At 39.1% G+C, this 18,325-nt stretch overlaps 2 protein-coding genes across 6 annotated transcripts in view; one reads left to right on the forward strand and one right to left on the reverse strand.

Moving 5' to 3' along the window:
- The window catches only part of LOC127945920 (formin-like protein 1), an 84,483-nt gene extending 75,629 nt beyond the window's left edge, over positions 1-8,854 (forward strand). For all 4 annotated transcript variants that reach the window (XM_052542109.1, XM_052542112.1, XM_052542111.1 and 1 more), the window contains exon 27: positions 7,480-8,854. In XM_052542109.1, the coding sequence (XP_052398069.1) occupies positions 7,480-7,580 (101 nt within the window). In that variant the 3' untranslated portion in view covers positions 7,581-8,854. The remainder of the gene's footprint in view (positions 1-7,479) is intronic.
- Positions 8,855-8,952: 98 nt separating this feature from the next.
- The window catches only part of LOC127945918 (SRC kinase signaling inhibitor 1-like), a 50,410-nt gene continuing 41,037 nt past the window's right edge, over positions 8,953-18,325 (reverse strand). For both annotated transcript variants that reach the window (XM_052542104.1, XM_052542103.1), the window contains one exon: positions 8,953-18,057. In XM_052542104.1, the coding sequence (XP_052398064.1) occupies positions 17,899-18,057 (159 nt within the window). In that variant the 3' untranslated portion in view covers positions 8,953-17,898. The remainder of the gene's footprint in view (positions 18,058-18,325) is intronic.

Consider the following 18,325-nt stretch of genomic DNA (forward strand, 5'->3'; position numbering starts at 1 on the left):
ATTTACAGAACCACACACATCTTTGCACAATAAATCACCCTGAAGTACATTCCTGGTGTGAGACCTAATGTTCTGACCGGACACCCTGTAGCCGTTCTATAAATCCGAACCTGAGTTAGACAAGAGTAGTCAGCAGTTTTTTCATGGTCCTTCGAGCCGGATTTGTGGATTGCTACAGACATGTCTCAACCAGAAAGAGAAGCCCCTGCTGTGCGGCCGAGGAGACGAGTTAACCCTCCAGCCTACTTAGAAGACTTTGAGCTCAGTGGACCTGGGTCTCATCAACAGCAATCACGGTCACTTACCTGCCAGGGAGTACTGGAGAATGAACCAAGTGTTACAGGTCATTCTAGATCCACTTCACCAGTGAGCCAAGCATCAGAACATTCTGAGTGGATACTGACTGACCAATGGGACTACACTTCTGAGAAGCTGAAAGAGGAGAATGCAGCATTGCAAAGGCAAGTGAAACAGCTGCCAGAGCTTACAGCCATGTTAGAGAAGATGAAGAGGGAGAACGCAGCCTTGCAACGACAATCCAGCCAACTCCCTGAGATCATTTCAGCATTCCAAGAGATGCGTCAACAGAATGCTGCGTTATGGCATGAGCTTCAAAGCTTGAAATCGAAGCAGAGCTCTCCACCCGAGTCGGTCACTCCACAGATGCCATCACCACGCTCTCACTCTCCAGCAGTTAACTTTCAGACTCCACAGCCATACCGCCCAATACCAGCTCCACGCTCTAGGTTGCCACCATCTGCCACTAAGAGACTGCCACACCCAGCTGTGCCAGAGGAAAGCTCAGAGTTTACTGAAGATCTGAGAAACATGAACATTTCTTCCTCCCCTCGTGAGAGACCCTCCTTTACAGCACATTATAGTGACTCAGCTCAGTTCAGGTATCCCAACACTTCCCCATATTCCCAGCCACCTCAGCTGCCTGAGTCCGTGGTCCCATCACAGGAAAGGAGGAGGTCAGCCCATGCAGAATACAGCTCAGATCATGTCTTACCCTCAAGTACCCAAGAGAAAATCTACAGAGGACCAGCCCCTACCATCCCCTGCCTAACGTCTTCTGATCCTAGGGAGTTTTCAAGACTGAGAATTGCATTAGAGAATATCCTGCCTGAAGATGCCACCGAACGTTTCAAATTTCAAATCCTCACAGACCATCTGAAACTGGAGGAGGCCCTCCTTGTGGCAGACTCTTACAGCAATTCCAGATTTCCCTTCACCAACACTATGAAAGCTCTGGATAAGATGTATGGTCAACCCCACCAATTAGCACTGCAACGAATCGCTGAGCTGATGGATGGAGCTAATATACGCAGTGGAGATGTAAAGGCCTTCAGGATGTTCGGACTGCAGGTGCGTTCGCTTGTCAGTATGTTGCAGCAGCTTGGCCACAAAGGTACTGTAGAGCTGGAATGTGGATCACATGTGTCTCGACTCCTGAGTAAACTGCCACATGACCTCAGATCAAGTTTCAAGCGGTACACCCACCCTTTGCAAGTCTCTATTCCTACTTTGCTGGACTTCGCTGATTGGTTGGAATATGAGCTTCAAGTACAGGAAGACAATAGCCAGTATGCTTGTTATACAAGGCTGGAATCTTCAGTGCGTGGCCGAGAGGTGAGAAGAGAGTCTAAGCAGCTTCGCAGACCAACTACCATTCTACTTGGTACCGACAAGTCATATTCATCATCAATGTCGTCAGCCACGTCTAAACCAGCTTCAGTCAGAGAAGAGAAGGTGAGAGCTTATTGTCCATACTGTGATAATAATAAACACTATCTGAATGGCTGTGACAACTTCAAGCTTCTTAGCAAAGACCTGAAAATAGACTGGATAAAGACAAAGAACCGATGCTGGCGTTGTGGTCGTGGACATCAAGCAGCTAACTGCACACTAAATACTTTCTGCCCAACCTGCAACAAGAAGCACCTTATGGTACTACATGATGTCAATGACCAAGTCAAGCCATCTCAGCCAAGTGCAGCTCCTTCCAGTGCAGTTTTATATGTTGACCGACCAACCTCCGGAAGTAAAGTACTGCTCAAAGTGACTAAGGTTCTGATCAAGAATGGCAACGTAGCAATGGAAGCTTACGCCATATTAGACGATGGATCTGAGCGGACCATCATTCTGCATGATGCAGTGCAGAAATTAAGACTTGTGGGGGAGCCAGAGGACCTTGTACTTCGTACAGTAAGACAGGATACCCAGGTCATTCACGGGGCGGCAGTGACTTTTACTGTGTCCCAAACTGTTAACCCCAGGAAAGCTTACAAGATCCGTAATGCCTTCACAGCCAAAGCACTCGGTCTGGCAGAACATACACACCCAGTTAGTGTCCTGCAACAGAAATTTAAGCATCTTGCAGGGTTACCTCTACAACAGCTGGACAAGGTACATCCTGTTCTTCTCATTGGCTCTGATTGCCCCCACCTCCTCACACCCATAGAACCAGTCCGACTGGGGCCCCCTGGTGGGCCAGCAGCAGTAAGAACACGTCTGGGATGGACACTGCAGGGTCCAACTGAAGAATTGAGCAGTCATCTTTCCCCTGACCAATGCTTCTTCACCTCGCTGCAGCCTGTCAATGATCTTTATGCAAATGTGGAGAGACTGTGGCAAATGGATGTTCTACCCTACCAGAGTGAAAAGGTGATTACCAGATCACGCCAAGACAAAGAGTCCATTCAGCTTCTGCAAGAAAACACAGTGAGAGTGGATGTTAATGGTATCCAGCGATACGCTACTCCTCTGCTCCGTGTCAAGAACATGCCTCGCCTCTGTGCTCCAAAGGAAGCAGTCCTGCCACAGTTGAGAGGAATCGAGAAACGGCTGGAAAGGGACCCTGTTCTAACTGCAGCATACCAAGAGGAGCTGGCCAGGTTAGTGCAAGCTGGTTACGTTGTCAAACTTAGTCAGGAGCAAGTGGACAAAACAAAGGAAGCCTGGTACATCCCGCACCACATGGTGCAGCATAATGGGAAGAACAGGGTGGTTTTTAACTGTTCATTCTCATATCAAGGACACAACCTGAACGAGCTACTGTTACCTGGACCAACACTTGGTCCATCTCTCCTGGCAGTCCTTCTGCGTTTCCGGGAGCACTCTGTTGCCATCAGTAGTGACATCCGCGGCATGTTCCATCAGGTACGCCTCTTGCCACAAGATAAACCTCTGCTGAGATACATCTGGAGAGACATGCAAAGAGACAGAACCCCAGATGTCTATGAATGGCAGGTACTGCCTTTCGGGACCACTTGCAGTCCGTGTTGTGCATCGTTTGCTTTACAGAAGCATGTTCTAGATCACAGCCAGCCTGGAGAGGACACACAAGTTTCAGTGGAGAAGTCATTCTATGTGGACAATTGCCTCCAGAGCTTCGCTTCCCGTGACATGGCCAAGAATCTGGTAGACAAACTCTGTAACCTTCTAGCATCTGGTGGCTTTGAGTTACGACAGTGGGCAAGCAATGACCCTTCAGTTATCAGCCATCTGCCAGCTGACATTCAGTCACCGAGTAGCATCCTCTGGCTCAGCGAAGGCCACCAAGAAGCTCAGGAATCAACACTTGGCCTGCACTGGAATTGCCAATCAGATACCCTCTCTTACAAACGACGCAAACCAGACAATGAAGTGCCCACAATGCGAAGCATCTACCAGATCCTTGCCAGCCAGTATGATCCCCTTGGCTATATTGTACCCTTCACCACTCGAGCCAAGGTGATAGTGCAGAGGTTGTGGGACAAACAAAGGGAGTGGGATGACCCCAGGCTGCCAGAGGACTTATTAGACTCTTGGAAACACTGGGAGAGTGAATTGGAAGATCTGCAGAATATCAGTTTGCCCAGATGTTACTGCAGCAAGGAACTAGACTGCTCTAGTAGCATTAGGCAACTTCACATATTTTGTGATGCCTCAGAGAAGGCGTATGGATCTGTGGCATACTTAAGAACAGAGAACCCTCAAGGTGAAGTGGAGGTGGCCTTTGTAACAGCTAGGTCTCGTGTTGCTCCCAAGAAACAGCAGAGCATCCCTCGTCTTGAGCTGTGTGCAGCACTCACAGGTGCACAGCTTGCTAAAGTCCTGAAGGCAGAGCTAACGTTACCACTCAGTAGTGTCACACTGTGGTCTGATTCCACCACAGTGCTAATTTGGCTTTTGTCAGATTCCTGTCGCTTTAAGGTGTTTGTGGGGACCAGAGTGGCAGAAGTACAGGACTTGACTGAATCTGACACCTGGCGTTACGTACAGTCATCCGACAACCCAGCAGATGCAATTACAAGAGGAAAGTCTCCCTCTGATCTCAACAAAGACAGCAGATGGAACCAAGGCCCAGCATTCCTCAGACAAAGACCAGACAGCTGGCCAGAAATGCCACCACTAGCTCACATAAGTGAAGACGGTGAGCTGAAAAGGTCAACTTTCTGTGGACTGTTAACCTCTGATCTGTCACTGCCAGATCCTCATAAATTTTGCACATTCACAGACTACTTAAAAGCTCTTATACAGCCATCATCAGAAAGCTCTCCCTTCATTGTAACTGCAGAAAACTACATAGAAGCTGAGCTCACAGCCCTTCGACAGATCCAGGCAGAATCATTCCCAGATGAGATATTGCACTTGAAATCTGGTAAACCTCTACCAAGCAATAGTCGACTGCTTTGCCTAGCCCCAGAACTAGATATCAGAACCAATCTCATTCGTGTTGGCGGTCGCCTACGACAAATCAGTCAACTAGACGAGGATACCATTCACCCCATTGTCCTTGATCCACATCACCCACTCACCAAACTAATTATCAAAGACTATGATGACTGTTTGCATCACCCTGGACCAGAGAGGGTGTTTGCGGAGCTCAGGAGAAAATACTGGGTATTAAGAGGACGAGCAGCAGTTAAACACCACCAACGCCAATGCGCTGAATGCCAAAAATGGCGGGCTAAACCGCATCCCCCCAGGATGGCAGATCTCCCACCTGCCAGGTTAAGAATTCACCAGCCAGTTTTCTATTCAACAGGTATAGATTGCTTTGGTCCCTATCTCATAAAGTTTGGACGCCGAAATGAGAAGCGTTGGGGGATCATCTTCAAGTGTATGACCACCCGTGCAGTGCATATTGATCTCCTCACAAGTATGGACAGTGACTCATTCCTGATGGCCCTTCGTCGCTTCATTGCTCGACGAGGGAAACCCTTCGAAATCCTGTCAGATCAGGGAACGAATTTCAAAGGTGGTGAAAGGGAACTTCGGGATGCCTACACTGCTCTTCAGCCTGAGCTCCAAGCTCAACTGGCAAGCCAGCAAATTAGGTTTACATTCAATCCACCTAATGCCCCACATTTTGGTGGATGCTGGGAACGGGAAATTCGATCCTTGAAAACAGCCCTACAAGTGACACTCGGAGCACAGACAGTCACTGAAGAAGTATTGCGGACTGTTCTCATTGAAATTGAGGGGATCCTCAATGCCAAACCTCTTGGTTACATATCTTCAGACATTGCTGACCCTGACCCAGTTACACCCAACATTCTGCTGATGGGGCGGCGGGACGCCTCACTTCCCCAAGTGACATACCAGGATTCTGAGCTTCTGAGTCGACGGAGATGGAGGCATAGTCAACTGTTAGCTGATCACTTTTGGAGGCAATTCATCCATAACTACCTACCCAGCCTTCAAACCAGACAGAAATGGATGTCAGAAACAGACAACCTACAGATAGGTGAAACTGTTATGATTGTGGATCCACAGCTACCTCGTGCACTTTGGCCTGTTGGAAGGATTGTTCAAGTTTTCCCTGGGAAGGATAACAGAGTCAGATCAGCTGAGATCAAAGTGAAAGACCGAACTTACCTAAGGCCAGTGACCAAGATCATCTGTCTACCTCCTTTGGCTGAATGACATTGCAATACTTAGTAAGGCCCTTGTTGTTCAAATTCACCTTGTGAATTTGGGGGCGGCTGTAAAAAAGGCCACCCCTTGAAAGTGAACTCTTCCGAACCCGCCCGCCTGTGTTCGTGATTTGGACTGTTCCTAATCTTTCCGCGGAGTGAGAACCAAGACATTATAGAGGCTGGATGTGTTGATATGTTTATAGTTAATAGTTCATAGTTAAATTAGTTAGAAGTGGCCCGTTTAAGGATTGTGTGGATATATGTGTGCGTGCAACTAATCGTAAGTACATTTACATAATTAAATGTATGATAAGTTCACAAGCGAGATTAATGACCGCTACCGCGGCATTCCGCCTAAATGTTTACATTTGTTTATTATATTTGCACATTTTCTTGTTGACAAAATGTTATATTTCGCCTGTGTTTTTGTTTGATAGAATATTTAATGTTATTGCATATTAGGCTATAATGCATAGACTTAAGACGCATCTCAGGGAACATGTTCGGGCTTGTTCACCGGACGAGCTAGGCACGTGAGCTAGACGCACAGTGCAGTAGTGCGATCATTTAATAGAACTTTGAGTTGTGTTTGTATATATATATATATATTATATTTAGATAATTTACAATGCTGTTACTTATGAGTATTTAAGTACTGCTGTAAAGATCTGTTAATGTGTATTTATTCATTTATTCATATTTGTATACTGTTTTATATTTACAGAACCACACACATCTTTGCACAATAAATCACCCTGAAGTACATTCCTGGTGTGAGACCTAATGTTCTGACCGGACACCCTGTAGCCGTTCTATAAATCCGAACCTGAGTTAGACAAGAGTAGTCAGCAGTTTTTTCAGTATATAAATATACTGTTTTATACTATAAAATAAATAATTGAATTTATGATTAATAAAAACATTTATTAATATATTCATAAATATACTGTATTTATTTTCTTTTATATAAGACCCAATTATACTATACTAGAAATATCTCTAAAAATATTAGAAAATTTTTTAGAAGTGTGTGTGTATATATATAAATATATATATACACACACACACATACACACACACACACACACAGACATTTATTTATAGTCCATTAGCCTAACTGTACATTTAGATAAAATTAAGTTTGGCCAGAACACTATTACTGTCTGTTCTTTGTTCCTTTTAGTGCATCTTATGATTCTTTGCCTATTCTACTTCTTTCTTCAATTGTTTTGTCAGTTATTTCAGTCATTATTTGTTTTTTTGCTATTCATACTATATTGTGTATTTAGTCTGCCTGTCTTATTCCTGCGTTCCTGGTTGTCAGCTCTGCAGGCTCCTCTCGTCTGTTCTGTGATTCGGGTTTCTGTGATGGGACTTCTTTATAACTGTCTCTCATTTCCTCTCCTCTGTCTCTGAAGGTATCGCTCTTCTGTAACACTCAGCTTCCTGCAAGTGCTTCCTTCACTTCCTCTGTGTAGACCTCTGATGTTTCTCTTTCTTTCAAGTTTTTGAAAAGCTCAGAAATCTTCAGATATCTTCATCAGTGACTCTCTCTCTCTGTGTGTGTGTGTAGATTTGAGGAACCAGCCGTACATCAGAGCAGACGGAGGAAGACGAAGCGCTAAATGGAAACCAGCTCAGCAGCTTCCCGTGTCGTCCGACATCTCTCTGTGAAACACACACAGCTCAAAGCATCCCGGGACGAACCCGCACCACACATGAAGCCAAAAACAGTTTACAAGAAACATTTTAACAGCTACATTAACCTATTCATATAAATTACAAAAGTTCAATTATTTATTTACAATTTAGCAAACAACTTGGCAAATCCCAAGAAACCTGTCAAAAATGTGCGTGTATATTTATACATATCGCCCCAAAATTACAAGAATAAAATTAAGAAATTACATGCATGTATTTAATATTTAGCCCTAAAATTAAAATTAAAAAATTCAGGAATTTAAAGAATTTGAACAAGTGCTTGTAATATTTAATACTTTGCATTAACATTAAAGGTAAAAAAAAAAAAAAAAGAAAGAAATTAGAAATTTGCCCCAAAATTTGCAAAGAAATGTGAAGAATTTAACGTTCATATATAATTTATATATTTATTTATATATATATATATATATGTATATATATATATATATATATAAATGAAGAAATTGACATTTGAAAAAAAAATGGGGGCTTTCTTCTGATTATGTGGTGAAAGAAAGCATATTCCTGACAGATTTTGTGAGATTAACTCTTTAACAACTGGATTTCAGCTTCATTTTGGGCCCTATAATACACCCAGTGCAATGCGATGCAAGGCAATTAATGCATTTGCGCCCATTTGTGCGCCCATGGGTGTGCTGGTCTAAAAAAAGAGGTGTGTTCAGGCGCATTTCTGGCCATAGACCAACTCAAACCTGGTCTGTCACAATGTTTTTTCTTTGTTATTTAAAGAGCGTACACGCTGCTTATTAAACACGGGGACGCACAGCAACACACAAACATGCCAAATATTAACAATTAAAGGACTGCAATGCATAAGATTTTTTTGTATGCTAATTAAATATATATAAGGCCTATATGTCATAATGGATAGTCCTTCATGGCACGAGTGCAACTGGCTCTTAAAGGGAATGGAAGATGAGAATCTGATTGGTTTATTGCACGTTACGCCCAAAAAACACCCATTACTCATTACGAGAATAGGGACAACCCGTTTAGACCATGCGCCCGGGAGAGCCAACTGTTTTTCCATCGTTAAATAGCAAAAGTGGATTTGGGCACGCCCTGAGTGCATCTGCACCATGCGCTTTACACTTTGCATTTAAATCATTAAAAAAAGGCCCTTTATATTGATCTTTACACGTATTCTTGAAGACTGCACATTTACCCCAACTACTGAAAACTAGCTTCGACTAGTATGTGTATATTTGTTTTTGTCATATGAATCAGTTTTTGCTTTCTGTGTATGACATAATAAAGATTTTATACTGGATGAAAAATTGCCATTTACCAAACAAAGTACTGTAATTAGCACACTAGACTGTAGTAGAAGATATTCACTTTAATAGCCACAAAAACAGCACAAGAACATTCAAAACCAACAGTCTCTTGTACATACACAACCAGACGAGGTTTTTTCAACATTAAAACAACGTTTGCATTATAACATCTCCATATAGATATATTTCTATTGGTCGACATTGCATTCACACCGTTATTGTTTTATCACAAGAAGTCGTTGATAGATTTATATACATTCTATATGTTGCATTAATGAACTTTGTATTTTTTTGGACACGTTAAACTCTAGAATGCTTGAATGGTTTGTTACAGATCAGACAACAGTGAATAGTATCTGACTGACCCATCTACTCACATAGAACGAAAAAAAATCTCTTTATTAATACAGAAATCTATCTATCTTACACTTGTAAACAGAACGTACAGAGAGAGGATTCTGCATGCAGCCTTTGAGAGGATATCTACATGCAGTTCAGATCTCTCAAACGCTTTTAGTAGAAAAAAAAGCTTACAAAAAAATACCCTAAATGAACATATCCATGATCGTACAGTTTATATACAGTTACACAGTTCTTTTCTTTTGGACGTTTCTCAGTGTTTTAACACAGCATATGGTGCTCGGATGTGTGTTGGGTCTATTCTACTTCAATGAACTCATTTTGAGACATGAAAAATAAATGTATGAGGTATGTGTCTGATGGACACCACCACCAAACCATACTATATCGTCTTATATATACTGTAGCTATATGTATTTCTTAGCAGAAAATTGGAAAAGCAATGGCAGTGGGGCAGTTGTTTACAAACCCTTGGGCATCTATTAAATATGAATTAGAATATTGATCTAAACAGTCGATAGCAATTTATTATTCACCGCCAACTGGTTATTTATCATACGTTGCTAATACATCCCAGTGACACAAAGTGCTTCACACGTACAGTGTAATGTGCTGTCTAATGTTACGTAACAAAATATATGCTTTGAAACTTCAGATCCACTGGAGGAAACACATAGAAAACTGAGTCCATTCACATAATAGATCCCAGGCTTCATTCTTCATTTCAACAGGTCATACAAGATGAATTTGGATAGGGCATGTACCTCATGCTAATGTTAACACATTCTCCTTTTTTAGTATAAAAATACAAAAGTTAATCTTATATAAAATATCTTATATTTGATAAATATTTACTAATTACTTGCCAGTAGCATGAAGATTTTTACTATTTAACTCTGAAGGATTTTAGTTTTTTTAGTTTGTAGCTTTACTTAAGATATTTTGTAGTTGATTACTAAGATTATTTCTATTCTTCTATCTAAAATGGACCCAAACTACACGTCAGCTAAAGGGTGAATCTCATGAAACGGGTCATATTTCACCTCAAAATATAAACAAAGAAATTCTAAATTATATTTACTGTAATGCCCCAAAAATACATTTAAAAAAATATATTGAATATATTATGAATTACTTAAATGCTAATTGCATTAAATATGTATTTGCTATATTTATTATTTACTATATTTATTATTAAACTTGCTAATCAAGTTACTGTTAAATAAAAAAATGGATGAATTTTTACAAAAATAAAAATGTATTAAATGTTTAAGTTAAATTACTATATTGCACTTATGTGAATTTAAAAATAAAGCACCAATGAGAAACGCACACACACACACACACACACACAAATATATATATATATATATATTTATTGCAATGAGGATGCATTTAGGTTATTTTGTGGTAAATTATGCTAAATTGGCATGAATAAGTGTAAAACATCTTAATAGTCCTTTAAAAGTCCTAAAAAGAAGCTTGATTTTCTTTTTGCAAAATGCATTTTTATTTTTACATTTTGCGGTAAAATGTGATCTGTGCATGTATTAATGAGATTCACCCTAAAATATTTTTAGAAAATATTGCCATAAGTTTGTTTACATAGGAGATTGTAACTGCTTCATGTTTTATTTACCATATATAGATTACATTGATTATTCAGTGTACATAAACTGGCTGTTATTTGCATTATTATGACTAGCTTTACTATGAAATTACAATTAGACTCGTACCTTGGACAAAGCTCTTCAGTAATGAGGTGTTGTGCTTTAGCTGGGAGATGATTTAGGTTCAGAGGTCACCTGTGCGTCCCTGGTTTCTAGGGTCATAGTCGCCATGAAGTGTTCACCTTAGACAGGATCAGATCTCAGGGTAAAAGGGGGGGCATGTAGGACCACTCAGGGCTTGGAGGCTGATAGTCAACATGCCAGTGCAAAATAAAATAATTGGATATGCTAGAACAATCTGAGGAAATTGGAATTAAACTATCTTTCCTTCCTTTATGAAACATCCTTTACAACTAAGTGTGCTGTTATAACTAAATTTACTTATAGAGGGAAATGCACTGGGCTATTATAACCTCAGCATAATAAGAAGAGGTCAGGAAAGGATGGACTGAGGATAAAATACAAGCAAGTTAGGACGGGTGAGTGGATAAAAGAAAAAAAAAGAAAGAATAATTAGTACATTGTCATCTGCAGTGCAACCTTTCTTACAGGTCAACTAAACCTATAGTAATGCATAGACTGAGGAAGACTTAAGTGTGCCTTTGCCTTCCTCTTTTTGTCATACATGTAATGGCCAGCAGGAGGCAGTCTTTCCTCATTGTTACTGTGATAGTCTATGTTAAAACAAGCACGAATGTGAGATTATCAATTCAAAGTACAGTTTGTAAGCTAAAGAAAAGGTCTAAAACCAACCATATTGAACTTTAAATAAAACAAATAATATATATATAAAATATATATGAAAGGCAAAATATGCTGAAGTACTAAAATTAGTAAAAATGGAATTGAAATGAAAAGACTAACATAAAATGCTAACACTTTTATCATTTTTTTCATAATATTTCCAAAGCATATCATTACTACAACTAAAATCAAAACTTAAAATATATAAAAAAACATAAAATGCTTAAACTAAAGATGAATAAATACTGTAATAGTATATAAATGATACTTAAATAACACTGTTTAATATGAAGTATGAGATATATCAGTGTGCTCGGGTACAGGGTGATAAACAGGAAAACACACCATCTGCGATCATGTTAATATTCAGATTTTGATTTAAAATATTGTCTGGTGAAGGGCAGAGAGACATTATCTATGCCACCAAAGGAGGAGAAACCAAATTCACACACAGTATGTCAAAATGTGTCTAAACTGACCCATCTATTGAGGCTGATGATAGAAAATGAAGCCAGGTGGCAAAAAGCTGAAATCATTCTAATTCGAGTTCTTAAACTAGATGCAACCGCAAAAACAAGCTAGCGATTTCTGTGGCACTGTGTTAGAATGCCTTGTATTTACTTTTATAAAAAAGTACATTATCATTCAAAAGTCTGGAATAAATAAGTTTCTTCTGCTCACCAAGGTTGCATTTATTTGATTGAAAATACAGTATAAACAGTACAATTGTAAAATATGATTACAATTTTAAATAACTGTTTTCTATTTGAATATATTTAAAAATGTAATTTATTTCTGTGATGCAATGTTGTATTTTCAGCATCATTCCTCCAGTCTTCAGTGTCACATGATCTTCAGAAATCATGATAATATTCTGATTTGCTGCTGAAGAAACATTTTATTATCGATGTTGAAAGCTGTTGTCATATTTTTATGCAAACAATATCATGATACAGTATAATTTAATACATTTGGGATCATTAAACTCATCTAAAGTGACATTTATACTGTTACAAAAGAATTATATTTCAAATAAATGCTGTTCTTTTGAACTTTACAGTATATTCAAAGAAAAAAGCATCAAAGTTTCGCCAAAAATATTGAGCAGCAAAATCACTGATTTTTCAACACATAATAACAAGAACCAGTTATGGTTACTGATACCCGAGCAGCGATTTGGCTTATTAAAATGATTTCTGAAGGATCATGTGACACTGAAGACTGGAGTAATGATGCTGAAAATTCAGCTTTGCATTATAGAAATAAATTACAATTTAAAATATTTTGCTATTGAAAATTGTACTTTTAAATGGTAATAATATTTAACTGTTTTTACAATATTTTTAGTTAAATAAATCCATTCTTGGTGAGCATAAGAGACTTCTTTCTAACATTTATTTGACTGGTATGTAGATGATTCACTAACAAACGAGCAATCTAAGCTCAAAAGTACACAACAGCAGCATTAACACAGCTCAGAATATCAAGCTGAATCATTTTTCCACATCACAGCACTCGGTTTGTTTAAGGGCACTCAGCGAAAGCAGCGCTGAGAGCGTCTCTACAAGCACGATTTCATTCACCTTATTAAATATCTACAGCAGAGTCCTTCAACACCCCTGGGACACAAGCTAACCGCTGAAAGAGCCCCAGAAAATGACACACAAACACTCCCAGTTCCAGCATTTCTCACTCACGGCCAACAAACAATTTGACCTTTCAAGAATAAATAATCCCTTCAAACACTGAATCTTCACAGCCTTCTGTGTTTGCCCTCTCGGAGCCAAAACGGTCAGCAGAGCGAGCGTCCAGACAGTCTGTTGTACGATTCATGGCACAGACCTCCCATTAAGCCCGAATGCGGACTCTCTTTCCGGGAGATGACGGCCTGCCGCACTCGGTCCTGGGCCAAATTAGCCAGACCTTTGCCTGGGAACAAAGCCGGAGCTGTTGGGCATTGACTGATGACTGGGAACTGTGTCCTGTTGTGGCTGAGACTGCAGTGAAGCACACAGACGAGACTGATCTGCTGTCGGCGCTGATCAAGACAGCTGTCTGAGCGCACACACAGTCAAGGGAAGATTAGAGACCCTTCCAGAAGGGTATTAGAAGAAAACCAATGTGTAAATGCCTTTAGAGAACAAACTCTGGCTTGTACAGTACTGCTGTCTTAGCAGCGTTTTTAATCGGCCACTAGCTGTGACAAAACAAAAAGGGGAATTTATTTAGTATTTAGTTTAGAGCAAATACTATCAAGTTCCAGCTCACTTACAGATGTGCCATTCACAATAAAAGACTGTTTGAAGTGCATTAAGTGACATGACTATGGTAGCATACGTAAGTATTGCTGTATAACTAACACTAAATCAATGAAAAATCAAAGTTTAGATTTAAGTTTAATTATAGACTTATGTAATACAGTGACTCAAACAAAACTAAAATAAATTAAAGCCATTATATTGGCTTTATTAAAGTACTAAAATGTCAAAACTTTTACTAAAATGGAAATACGGTCAAATAGAAATATAAAACAACCACAAAAAAAAATATTTAAAAAAAAAAGTAGAAATTATTTTAAGTATTTTTTAAGGAATATTGTATTGGCAACTAGCTGAAAAAAAAAGTTTAATTATGAATTGAAGTAATACAATTCTAAACATGAAAATTCAAGCTCGGTAGAAATAAAAAAATAAAATCACATAAATTACAAAATACTATAACTATATAAACAATACTTAAATTTTGCAGCGAGAGTTTTGTTTTATTTATATTATATTATCATTACATAAACATATATATATATATATATATATATATATATATATATATTTATCAGCAGTGCTTCTTTGAATAATTTTTAAGTTTTCTTGATTTAGATTCAAATGTTAAATGCATAAATATAGTCAGCATACAGTATACCACTAGATTTATGCTTTTGACAGACACTTTTATCCAAATAATTGTACATTTTGTTATCAGTGTTTGAGCTACAGGAACGGATTATGCATGCTATTATTCCATTGAGAATATAACCACAAATCTTCAAGATATCCAGATGAATTAAATCGGACTAAGAGAGCAGCTGCAGTTTCTCGGTGCGTGGGAATGCAGGTATCACAGACTCTGGTGGTTGCTATAGAGGGGCTGCTTGTCTCATTCCACTGTTGCCACGGTGATTGTCTGTTCAGGAATCGTCCAGTCACAGACAGCACCTGTCATTTACTCATCCTAGTGTTGATTCAAACCTATGCCTTTTTCTGCATTTATAGTGCTGTTATGGAGCTGTTTTGTATGGAAGCACAATTCTGACTTTTCACAATTCTGAGTTTTATTACCAAGTGTGTTTACACAGACAGGGAATTTGACTTGGCAACAGGAGCGTCCAGTGCAGAAAAGAGCACAGACATAGTGCAAACACAGGATTTAGTTCTGAGTTTAAATCTTGAAATTCTGACATTTATCTCTGAATTCTGAGTTTAAATGTTGAATTCTGTTCGTGTCACAATTTTGACTTCTTTTAATTCGAAGTTTACCTCTTGCAATTATTGTTTTTTAAGCACCAGATACAGTTTAAATCTTGCAATTCAGATTTTTTTTTCTCTAAATTCTGAGTTGAAATCTTACATTTCGGACATTTATTTCTGAATTCTGAGTTTAAATATTGCTGATTTTTTTTCTCTGAATTCTGTTCACATCACAATTTAGATTTTTTTTTCTAAATTCCAAGTGTACAACTTGCAATTCGTGTTTTTCTAAATATTTCTAAACATTAAACAATTCAGATTTTTTTTTTCTCTAAATTCTGAGATTAGATTTTTTTAAACATCAGAAACATCGGTTTAAATCTTGCAATTCAGATTTTTTTTCTTATAAAGATATAAAGTTGCAATTAGCTTTGTCATTTTTGTTTTGTTCTTTATGGAACCTGGCAATAAGTCTCACCTCCAAAACAGCAGCTCAGACATTCTTCTAAATATCTCCTTTCTTCTGCAACAAAAGAAAGTAAGTCGTGCACAACATGAGGGTGAGAAAATGGCAATTCTCCTTTTTAGGTGATCTGTTCCTTTAACTGGCTTGTCTGTAAAACATCTAACCTTGCAGTCATGTCACTGCCAATTCTACTATTTTCATTTGGGAGACATTTCTTTTCCCCTGGAGTGGATCAGAGAGTCTGCAGCGGGCTGGCTAACTCGGAGCCTACGCTGAGCTTATAGTCTGTCGATTAACCCTGCAGGACTGAGAAAGAGAAAGAGAGAGAGAGAGAGCAGAAGAAACCAAACATCACCGTCTTATCTCTTCCTTTTCTCAGTCTTTCCATCCAATTTTTCTCTTCCTTCCTTCAGGGTTTGCACACAAATCTCTCTCCTCTTGTGCTTTGAGGATGGATTTTGGGGAGCGCTGACTTTGCGAGTATCTGACAGATAGAGACTGTGCCACACGACAGCAACACTGCGGTCTCATCTTTCCTCTTCACTCTTCTGTACATTATTTGATCAGATTTTGAACATTAAGGGACTTTAAATTAGAAGCAGTCAAATAAGCATAAACTTAGCACCCATTCCTGGTCTGTTTTATTAATGATTGTAGCAGTTTTGTTTCAAATAATCATAAATTAAGATAAAAATTTACCCTATTTACTTTTTTTTTTTTACGCACTATTTAGTTGTTTTGTCTGTAAAAATAAAAATTCACCTTGTTTACTTTTTAAATACACATTCCTGATCCTTTTGTCCATGATTTAGTATGCATTATCAACTTCTATGGATAAAATCTCAACTGTTGGATGTCAGGTTAAGAAAGTAAAATGAAAAAAAAAAAAAAAAAAACTAATTTCACGTTCACGTCAACATATCCTACAATAAATGCCTTTTTTTTCCAGGTTGGTAGCTAGCTAAACCTGACCATGATCAAAGCAAACGTCTCATCTCCAGTTCCTTCTCTTTCCTGACCGATCTTTCAAAAGCTTTGACACATTAAAGCATCACGTGACAATGTCAGGAAGTATCTAGGTCACGTATGCCATCTCACCTTGACCTGTCCTGTCATAAGCACAGCACAAAAGCTTCTTTGGGCTGGGATCTGACCGCTTGAGTACTCTTCAAAAAATAGTGCTTCAGACCAGTATAGTTCCTTAAAAATTACAGATAAAAAGTGAAAGGAAAACTCAAAGATGGCACAAGGACAAGGTCTTAGCTGGCGTCATTATGACTTCATTGGCAATTAGATGAACGCCACTGAGATGCCAACATCCTCTCTGAAACATTCAAGGACATTAAAGTCTAAAAAAAGAATCTACGCAAGTACACTACAGTTTAAAAATGTAGAAAGAAATGAATGCTTTTATTCAGCATGGATGCATTAAATTGATCAAAAGTGACTTTAAAAACATTTCTTATTTTATGAAAAATTTATATTTGAAATAAATGCTTTTCTTTTGGAATTTCTATTCATCAAGGAACCCGAAGATAAACTGAACCATGGTTTACACAAAAATATCAAGCAGCATTTTCACCTGAAAATAATCAGAAATGTTTTTAAGTAGCAAATCAGCATATTAAAGACTAGAGTAATGATGCTGAAAATACAGAATAAATTACATGTTTAAATATATTCAAACAGAAAATAGCCATTTTAATTAGTAATAATATTAACAAATTTATTTTGATCAAATAAATGCAGCCTTGGTGAGCAAAAGCGACTTTCAATCACATTAAAAAGCTAACAAACCCCATAATCTTGAATGATAATGTATGTGAGAACTGATTTCGCATCTGTGCACTGGCGCAACATAAAATTCGCCTAAAATGTCAACTTTTTCCTCGAAACAAGCTACAAACTGAGAGAAATATAGCGACTGTCCTTTGGTGTCGTTCCCTGACATTGTGATGCACTATATTGTGCTGTTTTGTTCTGGAAGAAAAGTTAATGTAGCATGGAAGAGAAAAATACATAATCTGTGAGCATATGGGGGACAACAGAGCACTTGTGCACACTGAACCCCATCGCACAGTGGAAAACCATAACATCTGTGCAACAACTGGGAGACGTACAGTAGCAGCTTATATGGGAGCAAGAGCTCGGCTGCAGGTGTTACAGTCATCAGAGTCGACGGATGAGTCTGCACTGAACCACAGCTCTGACTCCTGCCTTTCAGCGCAGAGCAGAGGTAAAGTCAGCGAGAGCGAGCGTCAGTCGGCCGATAGCAGGGCGCAGCTATTGTTAGAAGTGGAATACCTGCTGCTGACCCTGCTGGAGCTTTGGGAGTTCCTCCTGCTGTTTCCTGCTCCTGCGCTCCAGGCTGCTCTGCTGCAGGTGCCGCAGACGGGACGCCGCAGACGGCTGCACCAGTTTGGCGGAGCCCGGAGGAGTCCCTACAGGCTGAGAACCAGAGAACAGACATGAATCAACAACAGCAGGCTGGGATGGGCTGGAAAATGACCCTGTTTGTTTAAGTCGTGGGACTGAGTTTGAATAATTCACGTTTGTTGGAAGAAGAGTGTCGTGATAAAAGCTCTGCTCCAAAACCCAGCGAGCTGCCCAACATCTCTGCTCATGATGTGAATGAAGACTGTTTGACAACAATGTGTGAGAGCATTATGTTTTCGATTGCTTTGAGGAAGCATGTAACTTTCAGATATCATAACCC

The sequence above is a fragment of the Carassius gibelio genome, chromosome A24 (genome assembly GCF_023724105.1).
Source record: "Carassius gibelio isolate Cgi1373 ecotype wild population from Czech Republic chromosome A24, carGib1.2-hapl.c, whole genome shotgun sequence".
NCBI classification, from domain to species: Eukaryota; Metazoa; Chordata; class Actinopteri; order Cypriniformes; family Cyprinidae; genus Carassius; species Carassius gibelio.